Source organism: Rousettus aegyptiacus, unplaced genomic scaffold, assembly GCF_014176215.1.
Source record: "Rousettus aegyptiacus isolate mRouAeg1 unplaced genomic scaffold, mRouAeg1.p scaffold_m13_p_5, whole genome shotgun sequence".
NCBI classification, from domain to species: Eukaryota; Metazoa; Chordata; class Mammalia; order Chiroptera; family Pteropodidae; genus Rousettus; species Rousettus aegyptiacus.
This window is the reverse complement of record NW_023416308.1, coordinates 44,091,770-44,108,652: the sequence shown is the minus strand read 5'-3', so window position 1 is coordinate 44,108,652 and position 16,883 is coordinate 44,091,770. Positions and strand designations below refer to the sequence as shown.

Here is a 16,883-nt window from a genome sequence, read left to right as displayed (position 1 = left end):
AGAGCCTTGATAGAAAAACGTTACGTAGGACATGATAGGGCATTAAGGAAAAAAGGACAGGAGTGTAGAGACCTTCCTGTGTCTGTTAAGGACATTGCTGCTCCCTATGAAAGCCATTGCTGTCTCTTGGGCAGGGCAATAGGAAACTGAGTCGGCCATTTTCTCCCACTCTCTCCATGGAGTAAACAACCCCTAAATCCTTTAACCTCCATGCCAAGATGTGTTAGGTCCATGGAACTGGGTGGGGAGGGAAGGCTGCACCTATCTGTCCTTCCCGTGCCATCCCCAGAGCAGAGAGAGAGAGGGGTCCTATGGGACTCTGAGCAAGTGCCAAGCCTGGATATCCAAACCATGGGGCTTCGTGGAATACTCTCCTTAAGGTGATGGGGGTGGATAAAGATTTATCTCCATTTAGCACCGTGAGGATAAACCTTAAACTTCCCCAGCTCTTCCCTAATGGGTGGGCCCCTAGTGGGGCCAGATGTTACTTCAGACTGCAGAGTTTTTGTACGTTTATAGGTTTTAAAAGGTCAGGCTCTTTGGTGGTAAAAGTTTTATAGACCAGTAAAAATTTACTGCAGAAAATGGGAAACACAGCTGTAATGGAAAAGGCTGGAGCCAGGATTCTGGAAGATCTCAGCTCCGTCCACAACGACACGTGGGAGTTGAGGCATGTCATGAAGGTTCTGTGCTTTAACCTGGAAAATAGGAGCGAGAAAAGTGATAGGATGGATAAGTGGAAAGCTCCAGACACATGTGTGAGTACGGTCCTTCTCTCTGGGGTGCTGGGAGCAACTAGACACAAGGGGAGGCCCAGGCCGGCAGGTCCTGCAGTCTTGAGCTTTTATTACCCACGCTGGATGGCTGCCATCTGCGTGTCCGCCTGCACTCCCTGGGAGGAGCCTGACCGTCTGCAGCCAGAGCTCAGGAATTAAATTAGCCGGGCTTCTACTTTTGCCTGATCCCCACCGGCCAAGGAGAGTTCATCAAGGCCTTGAACTAATTCTTATCTTGTTTGAAAGGGGCAAAAGTGACTCCACAGTTTCATCGGAGGCAATTTACACCCCGCCACTGGCCACAGCTCCAACTCTCCCCTGTCTATTGTGCCATCAAATCCATTAATAGGAAATTTCTTCAGGGGAAACTTGATTGCTACTCCATCAGAGAGGCGCGCAGGCAGTACGTCTCCATCCAAGGCCATGGCCTGCCCGGCTCGCTCTAATCCTGTTACCTAAGAAGCTAATTCTCTAATGCGCACACTGTGCCAAAGACATCCTCTTCCTTCGCTAACACAACTGGGCAGTCCCAGAGGGTTCCAGGAGCTCGGTGCAGAAATGGAATGTTAGGGTTTGTGGGAGAGGGTGTCCGGGCTTTCTCACTGCCCCCCGATGGCTCTTAGCACAGACCCATGGCTTGGCCCTGCACTATGCAGTGCAGAGAGCCCACTTTCCAGAGTCCCATGGTGGGGAAGGGTGAGCCACGTTCAGCCCCTCCTACTGCTTTTGCCTGCTCCTTCCTCCTCCTCTTTCTTCTCTTCTTTCTTCCCTACATTTCCCATTTGTCCCTCCCCTCTCTCCTTTCCTTTCCTTCCTATCTTCGTCTTACTCCTCAGTTTCTTACCAACTTTCCTCCTATTCCAATTTTCCTTTTTTTCCCTTTCTTTTGTTTGTCACTTCTCTCCCTTCTACTCCCACAGACCCTCCCCTTCCTATAGTTTTACCTTCTGTTTCTTTTCTTCCTCTTCTTGCCTCTTTCCCTCCTGCCTTGGTACTGCACCTTTCAGAATAAGTTCAGTGTCTGATGCCTCTTCCTACCCTCTGTCTCCACATGGCTCAGCTCTGTGGAAGGCATGGGTCCCAGGACAGACACACTGGCCTTGGCTTGGAGGTGTCCAAGAGGTGGGGTGTCCCTCATGGATATACCCAGGGATCACTAGGAGGCAGTGGTTAGGGTGTGGAGGGGGGAGTAGTTAAGTGTCCATTTGTTCTTTGATGATTAAAAAAAAAAAACTGTAATGAAACCTCAAGTGGGTTTGTTACTGGCAAAGGTCAAACCTTGGCTAATGGCCACACCAAGGGACTCCATCAGTGAAAGGTGTAACTGCTATATGCAGATTTTATCATGCACATAAATGAAATGAAAAATCCAAACAGAATCAGAAAAGCTCCACCCTGACCAAGGTGGGGTTTTTTAAAAACTTAACTAAAATTCAGAAAATTCTTCCTTCCTATAGGGTCCTCAGAATATTCCACACTTAAATTCAACTGGAAAAGGGATCAAAAGAAATGAAAGTGCATTGTGGCCGAAGCTTGGTACGGGTGTTTCTTGCCTTTAGGACACTCGAGGTAGAAAAGTCCACCCAAGTGGGGAGTGGGATGCCCCAAACTCTAAATCCACAGCAACTCTTTTCTCAGACAATTTGGCGGTGTGCGGTTGGGTATGTGAGGGATAGATACTCGCCTATTTAACTTACAAAGAAAAAAGAAAAAAGAAAGAAACACTTATTTCAATAAAACCACATTTAAAAGGAAAGTGTTGAGACTGTTCATGAAATGATATTAAGCAAAAAAGGGGAGCAGGATAAAAATTTATATGTGTAGTATATCTACTTTGCATAAATATCATGGAAGAAAATTATAGAAGAACATACCTCAAAATATGAACAGTGGCTCTCTGGGCTATAAGTAAGCCTATGGATGATTTAAATTTTTCTTCATTTTTTTCCCTGCAATGAGCATGTATAGTGTGTGTGTGTGTGTGTATGCGTGTGTGTGTGTGTGTATAATTATACATATAATTATAGTATATAAAAAATTGTATAGTATAAATATATATTACTCCTTAAATATGAATATCTAGATGAAGACTAAAGGACAGACATGTGGTGACCCTAAGCCCCCTTCTGTCTGCAGAGATGCCCAGTTACCTGATTAGTTAGGGGCGCTGTGTTACCCTGTAAAGCAAGAGAATGGCCCTCCTGCTCCTGCCTCACCCCACCCAGGCCCAGTTCAATGCCAAAAAATATACTTGCCGTGGGACATAAACTAAGGCACCTGCTCCCAGCAGACAGGCTGTACTCTTGCTCCACGGGCTCCTGCAGCCCCCTGTCCCCAAGTTACTCCTTGGGGAACTTGGCCAAGCCACCTGGAGGAAGGAGTGGACTGAGCTCCAGCCACATGACATCAGCAGGGCGGGCTCCCTTCTCAGTGGTTCCCTCTCCTCCCTCCCACCCTGAAACCTGATTCAGCTGAGGATTGATTGCAGGAAAAAATTGTCAGCTTCCCAGCCCGGGTGGCCCAAGCACTATAAGGATGCAGCCTCAGAAGGTGCTGGGAGCAGCCTGGAGAGGCAGGCTGGCTGGCACATGAGGCTGGCAGAGTGTGGACAGGCTGGCCCTCGGCAGGACTCACCCTGAACACTAGTCCTCTCAGGCACCCACGCCGTGGGAAGCTCACTATGCAGCTGTGGGTCCCACACGCACTGCTTGCCTTGCTTCTGCCCACGTTCCTGACACAGGGAGAAGGTAAGGGGGCAGTGTGTAGGACTTGACTGGCCATCTATACAGGGGAGGTAGGGGATGCTTGATTCCTCCAAGGGTTGAGGGAAGTTGGGTTTGGGAGTGGGGACGGCTGCAGGAAAGTCAGGGATCTTACCACGTGTGAGCATGAGAGCGCTCTGAGGCACTGCGGGCCAGCTAGAAAGTTGAGGAGGTTGAGCACCGGGACTTGCTGAGAGGGGAGCAGAGAAGCAACCTGCTGTATCAGAAATGTGTAGACAGGTGCAGGAGATGGGCTCCTCTCCTTCTAGCCCTGCCCCTTAACTCATCGAGGAGGGTGCAAGGGGTCGTTCAGCTCATTTGGTCCACCGCTTCTTGTAGTAAGTGGGAATGCTGGGGTCCAGAGACAGGGGAGTAACTCACCCAAGGTCACATGGCTCATTAGCAGCAGAGCGGAGACCAGAACTAACGTAGTCGTCTTCCCACCGCTTCACCGGTTCCGTTGCGCGGGTTCTCTGGGTTTCCTAAAGTTCCCTTCCAGGGTTAAACTCCAATAACACCAACCTTCTCTCTGCATTCCTCATCCATCCTTTCTTGCCTCCTGTGGATATAGTGTGTTTTAGTCACAAAAGGATCCATTTCCTTTTGCTGCAGACAGTACTCAATCTCCATTTGGAAGGTTTTCTTCTCATCCACAGCTGAGTGAAAGCTGAGGCTGGGGCACAATTAGAATGGGCAGGGGGCTGGACAGATATGAAGGGCATATAGGAATGATGCTTTTCCTCTCCGTGAGCTGTCATTGGGGAAATGCAGTTAGACAACCAGACCAGAGGCCTCCTTGGCTGAAGAGAAGCTCTGTGCCTCCTAGAAATGGCCCTGTGCTCTGAAGCCCGTGAAGCCCAGTCTGGTTCTCTCCAAACTGGTCAGAGTCCCAAGCAATAAGATTTGGGCTGTTGGCTGCTGTAGTGAAGACACACAGGCTCTGGGTTTGAATCTTAGTAGCTCTACTTGTTGGGTACAGTACTCATATTTATGAGCCTCAGGGTCCTGTAAAATAACTATCATGTCTACGGCCATGCCCCCCTGAATAACCCCGATCCCGTCTGTCTTGGAAGCTAAGCGGGATCAGGCCTGGTTAGTACTTGGATGGGAAACCACCTAGGAAGATCAAGTGCTGTAGGCATAAAAAATAAAAAATTAGGGATTGAAGGCTGACCAGGTCTTTGGAATCTGTGAGGTTGCCTCGTCTAAAAAAAAAATCACTATCATGACAGCCAGAGTAGTAGGCCATTATAAGATCGAAATGAGTAATGTATTAACCAATATCATTCCAAAGGAAACAATGAATACTCTCTTGTCTTTCTGTTCTTCTCTGTCCCAAGAGAATCTGGAAGTTTATCAGTGATAGGTGTGTGGGGGACAGGAAGGAGATGCTATAGGACCAATTTGCTGTACAGGTTGCACACATGATAGACAGGATGAGAAAAAAGGCAGTTCTTTTTAGAGAAATCCAGACTTGCTGGCACCTGGTCTCACCCTGCCGGGACTCTCAAGACCTTGCAGCCAATACTCTGGTCCTGTAGGGTGTTCCCCGCTTCTCCAACCTAATTCTTTCACCTTCATATTTCTTGGCACCTTTCAGGAAGTGCTTCTACTATTTCCCAGAGGGATATCTGAGGTGCACATGAAATCTCCATAGAATGGGGCTTGGGCCTAAGAGTTGGGTTTTCTTATCTCTTGTCCTTGCAGGCTTCCTGGGAACAATTTGGTTCCTCCACACCTCGGCCCTGACCCTCTTCCTAACCCCATAAAATTTGCCCACATAACAACCCTGTGAAGGAGACCAGGCAACCCACCGCCAGGAGTTTATGTGTATGTGGAGGGTGGGGGAGGGGAGCTACTTCGGTGGATTTTGGTGGAGCCGGAGGAGATGTCAGTTTTTGCTGGATGTCCACTCTTCCTTCTTTGTCAGTTACAGGCTGGAGTCAAGGAAACAATGAGGAGCCATGTGGATGCTGAGGTCTGACCTTGGCTGAGGCAAACCCTCATGCAGATCACTGGGCTTAGAAATTATGCACTTAGGGCCACTTTTTTTGTACCCCTCTCGCCTTCCAGTATCACACACCCAGGGCCAGATTTTCTTTGACTCCCCAGAGGCCCTCAACCAGGGCCCCTCAGGCTGACCTCCTCTGGGCAGGTATCAACTCTCAACCTTTCTCAGCCCTTGGCCTGCTTCAGACCTCACCTGTCTTGCGTCACCTTTGCTTACAACACAGCTCCCTCTCTCATGTAAATGAATGTGTACATCACCCTTATGAGATTATATCTTTGAATTTTGGCCGGAATCTCTGAACACAAAATGCTCTGGGGATGGAAATTTCAGTCTGTGGTGGTATCTGGGAATTTTGTGAGGTGGGAATAATGAAGACGCTTTCCTTTTAATAGAGAACCAGTAAAACACCCAGGTTCTGACGGCCACTTTGAACTGTCCTCCTTCCCAGCCAGGCACAGAAGAGGTCTCCAGGCCCATAACCTCTCCGAGCCTGCTCTGGGGAGGCTGTCGGATTATCTCCTGAGAAACTACAAGAAGGGCGTGCGACCCGTGCGGGATTGGAGGACGCCAACCGCTGTATCCATTGACGTCATTGTGTATGCCATCCTTGGCGTGGTGAGCCCTCAGCCCCAATCTGCTCCCAACTCACAGGTGGCAGATGGGGGTGGGTGACCATGTGAAACCAAGTTATCCTCTGGGCACCATGGTGGGCATCCTGTGGTCTGGCACCACAGCTCAGGACAAACCGTAGTGCCCGCCATGTGCACAAACCAGGAAACTGGTGTCACTTGTATGGCTGCCTGACCTACACCTGCACAGCCAGTGGGTCACCTACCACATGTGGTTCTTCACACATTGTATTACGGTAACCATCTCCCTTTGTAAGCTGTCCTATTTATCTATGTGCCCTGATGTCTTACACAGGTCCCTGGAACATGGTGGCTGTTACTCAATGGTTATTGAAAAATTAATCATAAATCAATTAATTGATTCCTTCATCAATTACTGTAGTAGGGTAGGGTGCACTGCCTAACAGAGGAAGTCAGACATTGTGTAAAGATAAATGAGAAGGCAGAGGTGCAGAGATGGAGGGCACCGGGTTGGGGCAGGGTGGGTGGGAACTGACTTCATAGGCTCCGCTACAGTCCCTGTGGCTGTCTCAGGAAAAGAAATTGGAAATTGGGTAGAAGGGAAGAATGATGAATTTTTTACTCTATGTGGTTTTATGCTTCTTGACTTCATACCAGGGGCAATATAAATATGTATATATATATGTGTGTGTGTTTGTGTGTATATATATATATATACATATATATATATAGAGAGAGAGAGAGAGAGAATATTGTTATATATGCCTTGTATTACCTAGCATTATGTTATGTATATCATAAATGTAAAATATATAACATAATAGATGTATAAAATATATATGACATAATAGAAGATAACAGAGGGTATATACATAAGGTTTAAAAAAAAATCATCATATCTCTTTCTAAGTGTGTCCTAGTAAAAGACTAACTTTTCCTGGCTGACCCCTTCTCCCTGCCCCTTTTCTTCATTCTCACTTCCCGAAGGAATAGGGACACAAAGCAACAGCATCTTTGGGGATCGGTGTGTGCAGAGTGGACCCCCAGCCCACAGGGCCACCTATGCTGAACTCCCTTTTCTTTCCTAGGATGAGAAGAATCAGGTGCTGACCACCTACATCTGGTACCGGCAGGTAAGCAGAGCGGCCCCCAGCCCCACTTCCTGTGGCAGGACTTGAGCTTCCAGGAGCGATTTCTCCACCTCGGGCACCAAGAACCTTAGACACTTTGGTGAGGGAAGACAGAGGAGAGGTACATGGGCATACTCAGCCCGAGATCCAAGGGTCTGGACTCCTCCAGTGTGGACTCTTCGAACTCAGGACTGGGAATAGAAGGAACTTAAAGATCAGTGGAGAAATCCTCCAAACCCTCTCTGGGTTCTGAAGTTCTTCATGGCATCCCACACAAGTGCTTGCTTAGCTTCTCTTGATTGAACACCTCCAATGACTGGGATCTCAGAGGGCAGCTGCTGTACTTTCAAACAACTCTAATATCTAGGAAGTCTGTCCTTCTATTGAGCCAAACAGAGCGATTCCATCCACTTAATCCTCACAACCCTGGCCATTTCCCCACTCTTCCAGCTTCTGGTGGGCAATGGTCAGGCACCGGTGTGTGGAAGTCTCCCAGGACCTAGCAGCATGCCTGGCTTGGAGCTGGTGGGGGAGCGCACACAAACAGTGGAGGCTGCTGTCCACCAGCACGGCCTGCTTTGGCATCCCCTGGACTTGAGGAACCCATTAGAGCAGAGGGGAAGCCAAAGTAGCTGAAGAGAGTGGGGACGGAGGGATGGGGACAGTTCATAGAGGCCAAGCTTGAGAGAGGTTCTGGAGGGTACATCTAGCCTATATGGGTCTCTGTTAAATCTCTTCCTGCTCCTCGTGGGCCCTCCACACCATCACTGCTCCTGGGACAGGGAATGGTGTGAAGGAAGAGGGCAGAATACTGCGTTCTGACACATTGCTCCCTTTCCGCCTCAGAGAGACCCCTAAATACAGAACATGTCCTGCTTCGAGGGAAGGGTCCCAAGTCAAACAAGAGCAGCCAGCCTGAATCTCCTTTACTGGGACATCTGGCCTAAGTCCCACCTGTGGGCCTCCAAGGTCACCTGTCTGCCCCAGCAGCGAGGGGGTGCAAATCTACTCCATACCAGAGACTGTTCTAAGGGACCGGAACCAGAGACATAAACTAGACTCAGGGTTCTGCCCACAGTGAGCTCATAGGCCAGTGAAGGCCACAAACATGTGCCCAGACAATTAAATGCAGCAAAACACCCGCCTCAATACAGCAACAACAGTATGTCAGCCATGAAAGCACAGAGAATGCACATAAAACCCAACCAGGGGAGTGGGGTTTACAGAAGATCCCTGGAGAAAGAACATATAGGTGACTTGGTTAAGTCTGGAAGGATGAGTAAGACTCATCTTGATAAAGAAGACAAGGGTTGCAATATGGAAGAGGTAGCGAGGTGTGCAGAGATATGGAGGTTTCAACAGTGTTTAATTCCATGTGGCTAAAATGTAGACTCTACAGAGAGTCATGGCTGAAGAAAAAAAAGAGACTAGAAAAACAAATGGAGACCAAGTTATACAGGCCTATGTTGGTTATGAGATTTAAACTTTATCCTATTGCCAATGGGGCACCACTGAAGAATTTTAAGCAAAGGAGCGACGTGATCAAATTTACATTTTATGTTTCTATAATATTGGGATGATTCTTTATATTCTGTTTTATAACCTTTTCAGTGTGTGTTCTTTTTGTTTGTTTGTTTGTTTTTCCTAGTCATTTAGAAGATATAGTCTTATTTTAATCTAGTCATGTTTGTTTTTAGTTCACATTATTTTGTCAGTGATAATAAATGAACTATAATCAATTAACTCCCCAAGCATAGCACCCAATATGCCAGTCCTCATAGACTACTCCCCCTGACCTATCATCCTTTTCCCATGTTTTCAAATAAAATGTGAAATGTTAAAAAAAAAAAATACACTTTAGATCAGTTATCCTGGTAGGATAGTGGAGGATGCATTGATCAAAACCTAACAGGAACCGTCTCTACCCTGCGAGGTGCATGTTATTATTCCTTTTACCTATGTGCAGGCAAAGACCCAAGAAGCTATTTAAGATCCCTCAGTTGGTGGATATGGGATTCAAAACAGGGGAAATGATTGCATGCCCCATCCTCCGCCCCATCCCCGCAGAGAGGCTGCATCTGTCTGTGCCATAGTCTCATGTAGGGAGTGAGTAGTACAGAGGTGTGGGGACTCTCAGGTTCTGCTGTGTGGTTTAGGGGCCACCGACACCCAGGTCCCCTAAGATGATGCCCGCCTGTCCCTGGGCACTGAGCAGTGAAGTCGGCCTCAGCTGTGGATGCCCCCGCAGAGATGGAGGGGGCTGCCTGTGACCGTTCCCACCCCTCCCCTAGTGGTGGACGGACGAGTTTCTTCAGTGGAACCCGGAAGACTTCGACAACATCACCAAGCTGTCCATCCTCAAGGACAGCATCTGGGTCCCAGACATTCTCATCAATGAGTTGTGAGTACTGGCATCAGGTGCGGGGCGGAAAGGCGGGGGTGGGCGTGACAAATCACTGCTGTTACATTTGAGATGTCCCACCCAGACTTGCAGAACCATAGGTGAAGTTGGCTTGGACCCAAATTCCCCTTTGTCTTTTTTCTTTTCTTCTTTTAAAATGCCCCTTTTTCTATGCGTGATGTTGCAACTCCGTACTTCTGTGTCCAAGGACCCACTTCCTGGAAAAAAAAAAGCCAGTGAATGAATTCACACTGTTCTAATAGCCAAAGGCAGACTGCATTTTTAAAAGGACAGTCATATTATTGAAAGGAATTAAGTGCTAACAGTGGCCGCTGCTCCTGGCCACAGAGATTTGGAGCTGGGAGACGCCCACCTCTCAAGTCACGCATGTGCCTGACTAGCCGCAAATTGAACCCTGAATCTGAAGTGAGTGCCAGCAGCCTTTGTTCTCAGCAGCCGGGCACTGTCTCTTTGGCCCCAGCCTTCTCCCCACCCTGCGGCTTCCTTCAGACCTCACCGCCTGGGCTTCTGAGTGCAAGTGCAGGGAGGATGGCTGGGAAGAAGATGAAAGCAAAGGCGGGTAGGGAGGGGACCAGCCACCCTCTTCCCAGAACCCACGGCATCGCCCAGCTCCAGGGGTTGCCATGCACACTGCCTTTCATGAGAAGCGGCTGACCTGGAGCCCCATGTCCTGCATAGCTCAGACTGGAAGGATCTGAGGAAATTCCAGTTTCTAAATCTGCAGTTTAAGCAGTGAAACAGCTTCAATCTTGAGTTCTCATATATTAAGCTGATTTGATGGAAGGCTGCTATCTCAGGACCCTTGGCCCAAGCAACTCCATGTCTCAGTGGTCACTTGAGAGAGCCTGGGGCCAGGGATCTGCTGAGAAAGTAGGACGAAGTGTTTCCTGCTTTGCCTCAATTCTTCTCAACGATTTCTCTAGTTCCTTTCCCTCCAGAAATGATTAGTGTTATGTCACAGGACTACTAGGAATGGGAAGCAAAGAGAAGCCCAAGTCAGGATGGAACCCAAGGTTCTGCTCTCCTACCCAGCCTGCGCGTTGCCAGTAGACTGGCGGTCCTGGGAGCTGAGCTCTGCCCAGCTCAGTGGGTGGCAGCGTAGGCACAGCTGGGCATGCTCCTTAGAGCCCATGGCTTTGGGGTCCATGGAGTCCGTGCTTGCCTTTTGTGGCTAGGTTGTCAGGGAAATAAAGGAGAAATGCCCTTTACTGCTTGGAAAGTAGCCTTGACAACATCAGGTAAGGAAGCCTAAGAGAGATAAGAAGGTTGGTACAATCAAGACCAAATAAATTGTGCAGTTTGTCCTGCTGCCTAGACCCCCTCCGAATTTCTTTCCCTGCTGGGTGGCTCAGAGATCTTCAGTACCAAACTGACCCCTCTTCCCTGGCCAGTGTGGACGTGGGGAAGTCTCCAGATATGCCGTATGTGTATGTCCAGCATCACGGTGAGGTCCAGAACTATAAGCCTCTCCAGGTGGTGACCGCTTGCAGCCTCGACATCTACAACTTCCCCTTCGACGTGCAGAACTGCTCGCTGACCTTTACCAGCTGGCTGCACACCAGTGAGTAGGTGGCTTCGGAGCCAAGGATGTGGGTTGGGGGGCCCAGGGACACCTGAGTGAGGAGCACGTCCTAGGATGCATTCTTCTTTATCCAACTTAATTACCGCTTATTTTCTTAATGTCACTGAGCCTGTTTCCTTAACCTCCAAATGGGACTAACGTGGTTGCCCTTGCATGTCCCTCAGTCATCATGTGGCCTGAACAAGACTGTGTAAACTGATGCAAGACACTCAGTAAGGGCCAATTCTTTCCCAAAATGTTTTCTTTTTTAATTTTTTAAATTTATGTTTTTAAGCAAGGCAACCCTTGATGGACCTCACAGATCGCAAGGGTCTTGTCAGCTTATGATCCCTTATTTTTTATTTTTTATGCTTACAGCACCTGGTCTTCCTAGGTGGTCTCCCAACCAAGTACTAACCAGGCCCGACCCTGCTTAGCTTCTGAGGTCAGACAGAATTGAGCTTGTTCAGGGTAGCATGGCTGTAGACTCATTCTTTCCCAATATTGCTAATAGGATCAGTCACTCTGTCTCTCAAAGCCACCCATTCCCTCCGCTGAGGCACCCCTCCCCCTTATTTAAGCTCCCCTGATCGCATGTTCAGGTTTCTGCAGTAGCCTCCTAGCTGGTCCCCACCTTCATTCTTATCCTCCTCCCATTCATGCTCCTCACAACAATCAGGGAGATCTTATTAAAATACAAATCTGATCAAGTCACTTTGCATGAAACCATCAATGGCTTCCCAGCACTTTAGAGACAGAATCGAATCCTTCACCTGGCGGTCGGGCCCTGCAGAGCCTGGTCCTGCCCACAGCCCAGATCATCAGCCTCACGTGGCGCATGGCGTCCTGAGCTCTGCTCCAGCCAGCTGCCTCCTTCTCGGGCCCCACAGTCCGTTTTTTCCCTTAGTCACATGCAGCGTCCTCATCCAGGCCGCCTTGCCCGCTTCTGCCCCCAACGACACCTGGGCTGGCGGCTCCTCTGCTCACCTTTAAATCACAGCATCAGTGTCAGGTCCCTAGAGAGATTCCCTCCCATCTCCCAGACAGGAACCCTTGGTGCCCAAACTTATCGCCTCCTGTTTTTCCCCCCATTTTGATTGCATTTGGAAGGACTTGTTAAGTGTCTGCTTCTGTATCAGATATAAAATTCGAGGGCAGGGACGTGATCTCTGTCCCACCATTGGATGCCCAGCACTGTGCCTGGCACAGAGGAAGGTGCTGCCAAACTTACAGTGAGTGGACGAATGCCGGGTGCTCACTAAGGCCTAATGAGGTGAGCATCACCCTATTGCAAAAAGGCATCCTCCACGTCTATTCTGATTTTATTGCACTCACTGCAAATTAGAAAGGTAATACATAACTTCCTTGAACAAAAACCAGAATTACAAAATCTTTGATCTTTGACCTCTATCTTCAATCCCAAATTCTTTACTATAACTCCCCACACCAAGACTTAACAACTTCCGGCAGTATCAACTTCATATAGTACACTCCTCCAGATCCTTCTCTACCCTTTGCATCTATACACATACATACACATCTATAGAAAGTACATGGAAATTATTCTGTAGGTTTTTTACATAAATTTATCATTTATGCTCCTGCTACTTGATTTCTGTTTTCTTTTTATTTCTTTTTCTTTTTCTTGTTTACTCAACAACAGGTCTTGGACATTTTTCCAAGTTAGCACATATTTAGATCTTCCTTGTAAATTCTGACTACCGTGGAATATCCCATAGTTTATTAAGCATGTTCCTGATTGATGGACATTTAGATCTTTCTCACTATTTTTCTGTGATGGATACGCCTGTCCTTCTGGTGCATATGTATATCTGTTTTTCTAGTATAGACACAGAGAAGTTAAACTTATTCTGTAAGTGGGGATTTTGCTTGTTTCCTAATTCACCGTCAAAGACAGACAGACAAAGGTGAAGAATATTGATCTTTGTTCAGTTTCTAAACAGGTAATTCTAACAGAGAATCCTAGAAAGATGTGGAGAGAGAGAGAGACAGACAGACAGACAGAGGGAGGGAGGGAGAGAGTGGGGGTTTTCTAACAACCGCTTTCTCTGGTTCTTTGCATTGTGCTGTGTGCTTTCATACAAGACACCACTTCCCTCACTACAGCCCCACCGTCTGGATGTGTCTGTTTGCACCACCACCTCATTTTATAGCTGAGGAAACTGAGGCTGGAGATTAAGAGCTGAGAGAGCTAAGTCGCGTGGGTGCGGCCACGTGGGCCTCACCGCCACAAGGTCTGGCACGGTCCTGGCATGGCTCCAGAGCCGGCTTGTTTTCTTCTCTCTTAGTCCAGGACATCAACATCTCTCTGTGGCGCTTGCCGGAAAAGGTGAAGTTTGACAAGAGCATCTTCATGAACCAGGGCGAGTGGGAGCTTCTGGGGGTGCTGACCCAGTTTCGGGAGTTCAGTATGGAAAGCAACGAATGTTACGCAGAAATGAAGTTCTACGTGAGTGGGACAGGGAGCAGATGTGGGTAAAACGAATAGAACTACTAGGCTGTCACACCCAGGTAGACTTAAGGAGGCATCTGGGGAAGAACCTCCATCCTCGTGCCCTTTGCCCAACTCCGGGGTCACACTCATCCCCTGGAACTTCCACGAAGTAGATGTGGGAACAACTGTTGTCCCTCACTTACCTTGATCAGCCACAAGCTCAGATCCAGAGGCGGAATGTGGGGGTCTGTCCTTTTCCTTCTCTGGCAATATAGGCTGAAAGCTCCACAAAGCAAGGGGGTCACAGATGGGGTGGTGGTTTCTGGGTGCAGGACATGTCCGCCCCAGTCTTCCCCCAGAATGCCTCTCATGGTCCCAGGTGGTCATCCGCCGGCGGCCCCTATTTTACGTGGTCAACCTACTGCTGCCCAGTATCTTCCTCATGGTCATGGACATCGTGGGCTTCTACCTGCCCCCAGACAGTGGCGAGAGAGTCTCCTTTAAGATCACACTCCTCCTGGGCTACTCCGTCTTCCTGATCATTGTGTCCGACACGCTGCCAGCCACTGCCATCGGCACTCCCCTCATTGGTAAGGCTCGCTCCTGGGGAAGAGCTCGGTGTGGCCTGGCTGAGGAACCAAGGAGCAGCCCCCTTCACCTCCTGTCTCTGTCGTCCCTCCCTCCCTGCCTTGTGCTGGGTGTACAGGTGTCTACTTTGTCGTGTGCATGGCTCTGCTTTTGATAAGCTTGGCTGAGACCATCTTCATCGTGCGACTGGTACACAAGCAAGACCTGCAACAGCCCGTGCCTGCCTGGCTGCGGCGCCTCGTTCTTGAGAAAGTCGCCCTGTTCCTTTGCCTAGGGGAGCAGTCAGCTTCCCACAGTTGCCCAGCCACCTCCCAATCCACCAAGACCGATGACTGCTCAGGTAAGGGGGAGAGGGTCCCTGCATCTTGACACAGGGACGTGGCGGGGAGTCTCTGGGGAATGTGCCATGCCAGAGAGCCTGGGCAGCACCTGGGAATTGGGTGCTATCCTGCACGTGGCACCCCATGCCTGGCCCCGCTGGGAGGCGGGCAGACTTCAGCCCAAAGTGTCAATCTTTCACATGCTCTCGTCAGCCCAGGTGTGGACAGAGAGGGGTGGGAGTCCCACAGGGGGAGCGTGTCAGGAACTGAGACCTCTGGGCTGAGAGTGGCCTCTCTCAGCGAAGGACCTAAAACTGGGTCAAATGGATGCCCCTACGGCAGTTAATTATCTGACTCCTTGCTACAGGTGGTTAAGTACTGCAGCCAGGATTCCTAAAACTTCCTAGTTCTAATCAGCTCAAAGACCAGGTCCCTTAGAATTTTAAATACGTATGAGCAGAGAGACAGGGGACAGAGGGACACTAAATGTGGAGCTCATGCCCCCTGAGGAGTTGTTACAGCCACGATTTGGTGGTGGTTGTGGTGGCTGGTTTGTTGGTTTATTTGCCGAGCACTTTGGGCCAGGCATGTGCAGAGCTTTTCCTGTGCATTGTCACAGGTAATCCTCATGACAACCCAAAGGATTCCCATTCTCATAAAAAAAAAAAAAAAAGAAAAGAAAAAAAAAAGAGGTACAGAGGCCAAATAGCTTGCCCAAAGTCACAGGGCCAGGAACTGGTGAAATTGTGATTTTACCCCAGGCCCATCTGACTCTGAGCTGGTGTTTTAAACCACTCCACCTGACTCCACTCATTTTGTCCTCCCCTTTGGCTAGGACCGGACCTTTTACAGATGTTTAGTTAACCTAAGACCGTCTGATCATGAGCTAATGAGCTAGTGCACCAGCCTAGTGCCTAATTTCATGGCTCACCTGGTGAAGAAAGCCATATCTGAAGGTGTGTTTTCTGGTGCAGGAAGACTCAGAGCCACGGAGAGGAGGGCAGTGAGGCAATACGACATAGTGGAGAGAGCAGTGGATGTAAAGTCCAGGTGCCTAGGTTTTTGCGGCCTCACTGTTAAATGACGCACCGGCTGTATGACCACAGGCCAGTCATTTGACCTCTCTGAGCTTTAGCATCTTCATGTAAAAAGTGTGGACAATAATTACTCCTACCCCGCTCTTTCATAAGGCTGTTGTGAGGTGCAAGTGAAATAATGGATATCAAATTGCTAGGGAAAGCCATGAATTTTTTTAAAAAGTGCATAGGAGAGATAAACATCAAATTCACGATCTTGGCGACCTGGGGATATGACTAAGAAGGAGTATACAGGAATCTTTAATTATATTGGCTTTCCTTATTTACTCAAGTTGGAGGGTAGGTTTGCAGAAATGTAAGTTATTCCCGATATTCTTTATGTCTGAAATTGTTGATAATAAAAATTTCTGCAGGCCAAAGGAACATAGGGGGCAGTATTCAGGCCCTCTGGCTGGGGCTCCCACCCTTGCCAATGCTCTGCCTTTCTTTCAGACATGGGAAACCACTGCAGCCATCTGGGAGAACACGGGGACTTGGACAAGACCCCAAAGGGTAGAAGCAGCCCACCCCCGCCGCCGCGGGAGGCCTCCCTGGCGGTGCACGGGCTGCTGCAGGAGCTGGCCTCCATCAGGCACTTCCTGGAGAAACGGGAGGAGAGCAGAGAGGTGGCCCGGGACTGGTTGCATGTGGGCTGTGTGCTCGACGGGCTGCTGTTCCGCATCTACCTGCTGGCGGTGCTGGCCTACGGAGTCACCCTGGTCACGCTCTGGTCCATCTGGCAGCATTCCTAAGGGGCACAGCCCAGCAGGCGGCGGGCGCTGGTTAGGATGGGGTTGGAGGAATTTCAAGGCCCAGGGCATGACAGGGACATTCTCGAGACACATATACAGTTCCATCCCTGTTTCAAATGCCAATTCATCTCTGCGGTCCCAAAGCAGAGTCTTCACCCTTCCCCCCGAAACTTGGTGTTCAAGACCCTTACATCCTCCACCTGCCCCACCTGCCCACTATGGCTTCAAAACACGTTGTGTTAGAGCAAGAGAAAACCATGCATCCCCTAATTTCACTCTATATATCTATGCATCAAGCCTCTGTTTCCCCAGTGGCACCTCCCTGGATAAGGCACTTTGGAATTCTGCTCACCTCCTTCAGCTTTGCGTTTAGGTTGAAGACAAACCAGCTCTCTGCTGCACGGGCCTGATAACTCTGCATTAGGTTTATCCAACACTAT

General features: G+C 49.0%; 1 protein-coding gene and 1 pseudogene across 2 annotated transcripts; one reads left to right on the top strand and one right to left on the bottom strand.

Moving 5' to 3' along the window:
- Positions 1 to 3,456: 3,456 nt before the first annotated feature.
- On the top strand, positions 3,457 to 16,443 carry HTR3A (5-hydroxytryptamine receptor 3A). Of its 2 annotated transcripts, none has more exons than XM_016148971.2 (9): positions 3,457 to 3,523; positions 6,013 to 6,164; positions 7,228 to 7,272; positions 9,561 to 9,670; positions 11,083 to 11,252; positions 13,562 to 13,722; positions 14,087 to 14,297; positions 14,414 to 14,635; positions 16,145 to 16,443. In XM_016148971.2, the coding sequence occupies exons 1-9, from the start codon at positions 3,457 to 3,459 to the stop codon at positions 16,441 to 16,443; spliced, it is 1,437 nt and encodes a 478-aa protein (XP_016004457.2). The 2 variants fall into 2 exon arrangements, with proteins under 2 accessions (XP_016004457.2, XP_016004456.2); XM_016148970.2 differs by having other exon boundaries at positions 5,998 to 6,164.
- On the bottom strand, positions 11,622 to 11,740 carry LOC118603715 (annotated as a pseudogene).
- Positions 16,444 to 16,883: the final 440 nt, after the last annotated feature.

What these genes read in the sequence shown, in the direction of transcription:
- HTR3A (XM_016148970.2), top strand. Translation starts at nt 3,457, where the DNA reads ATGCAGCTGTGGGTCCCACACGCACTGCTTGCCTTGCTTCTGCCCACG. An exon ending in GACATTCTCATCAATGAGTT is followed by an intron (nt 9,671 to 11,082) that starts GTGAGTACTGGC and finishes TTCCCTGGCCAG; the next exon opens with TGTGGACGTGGGGAAGTCTC. An exon ending in ACGCAGAAATGAAGTTCTAC is followed by an intron (nt 13,723 to 14,086) that starts GTGAGTGGGACA and finishes TCATGGTCCCAG; the next exon opens with GTGGTCATCCGCCGGCGGCC.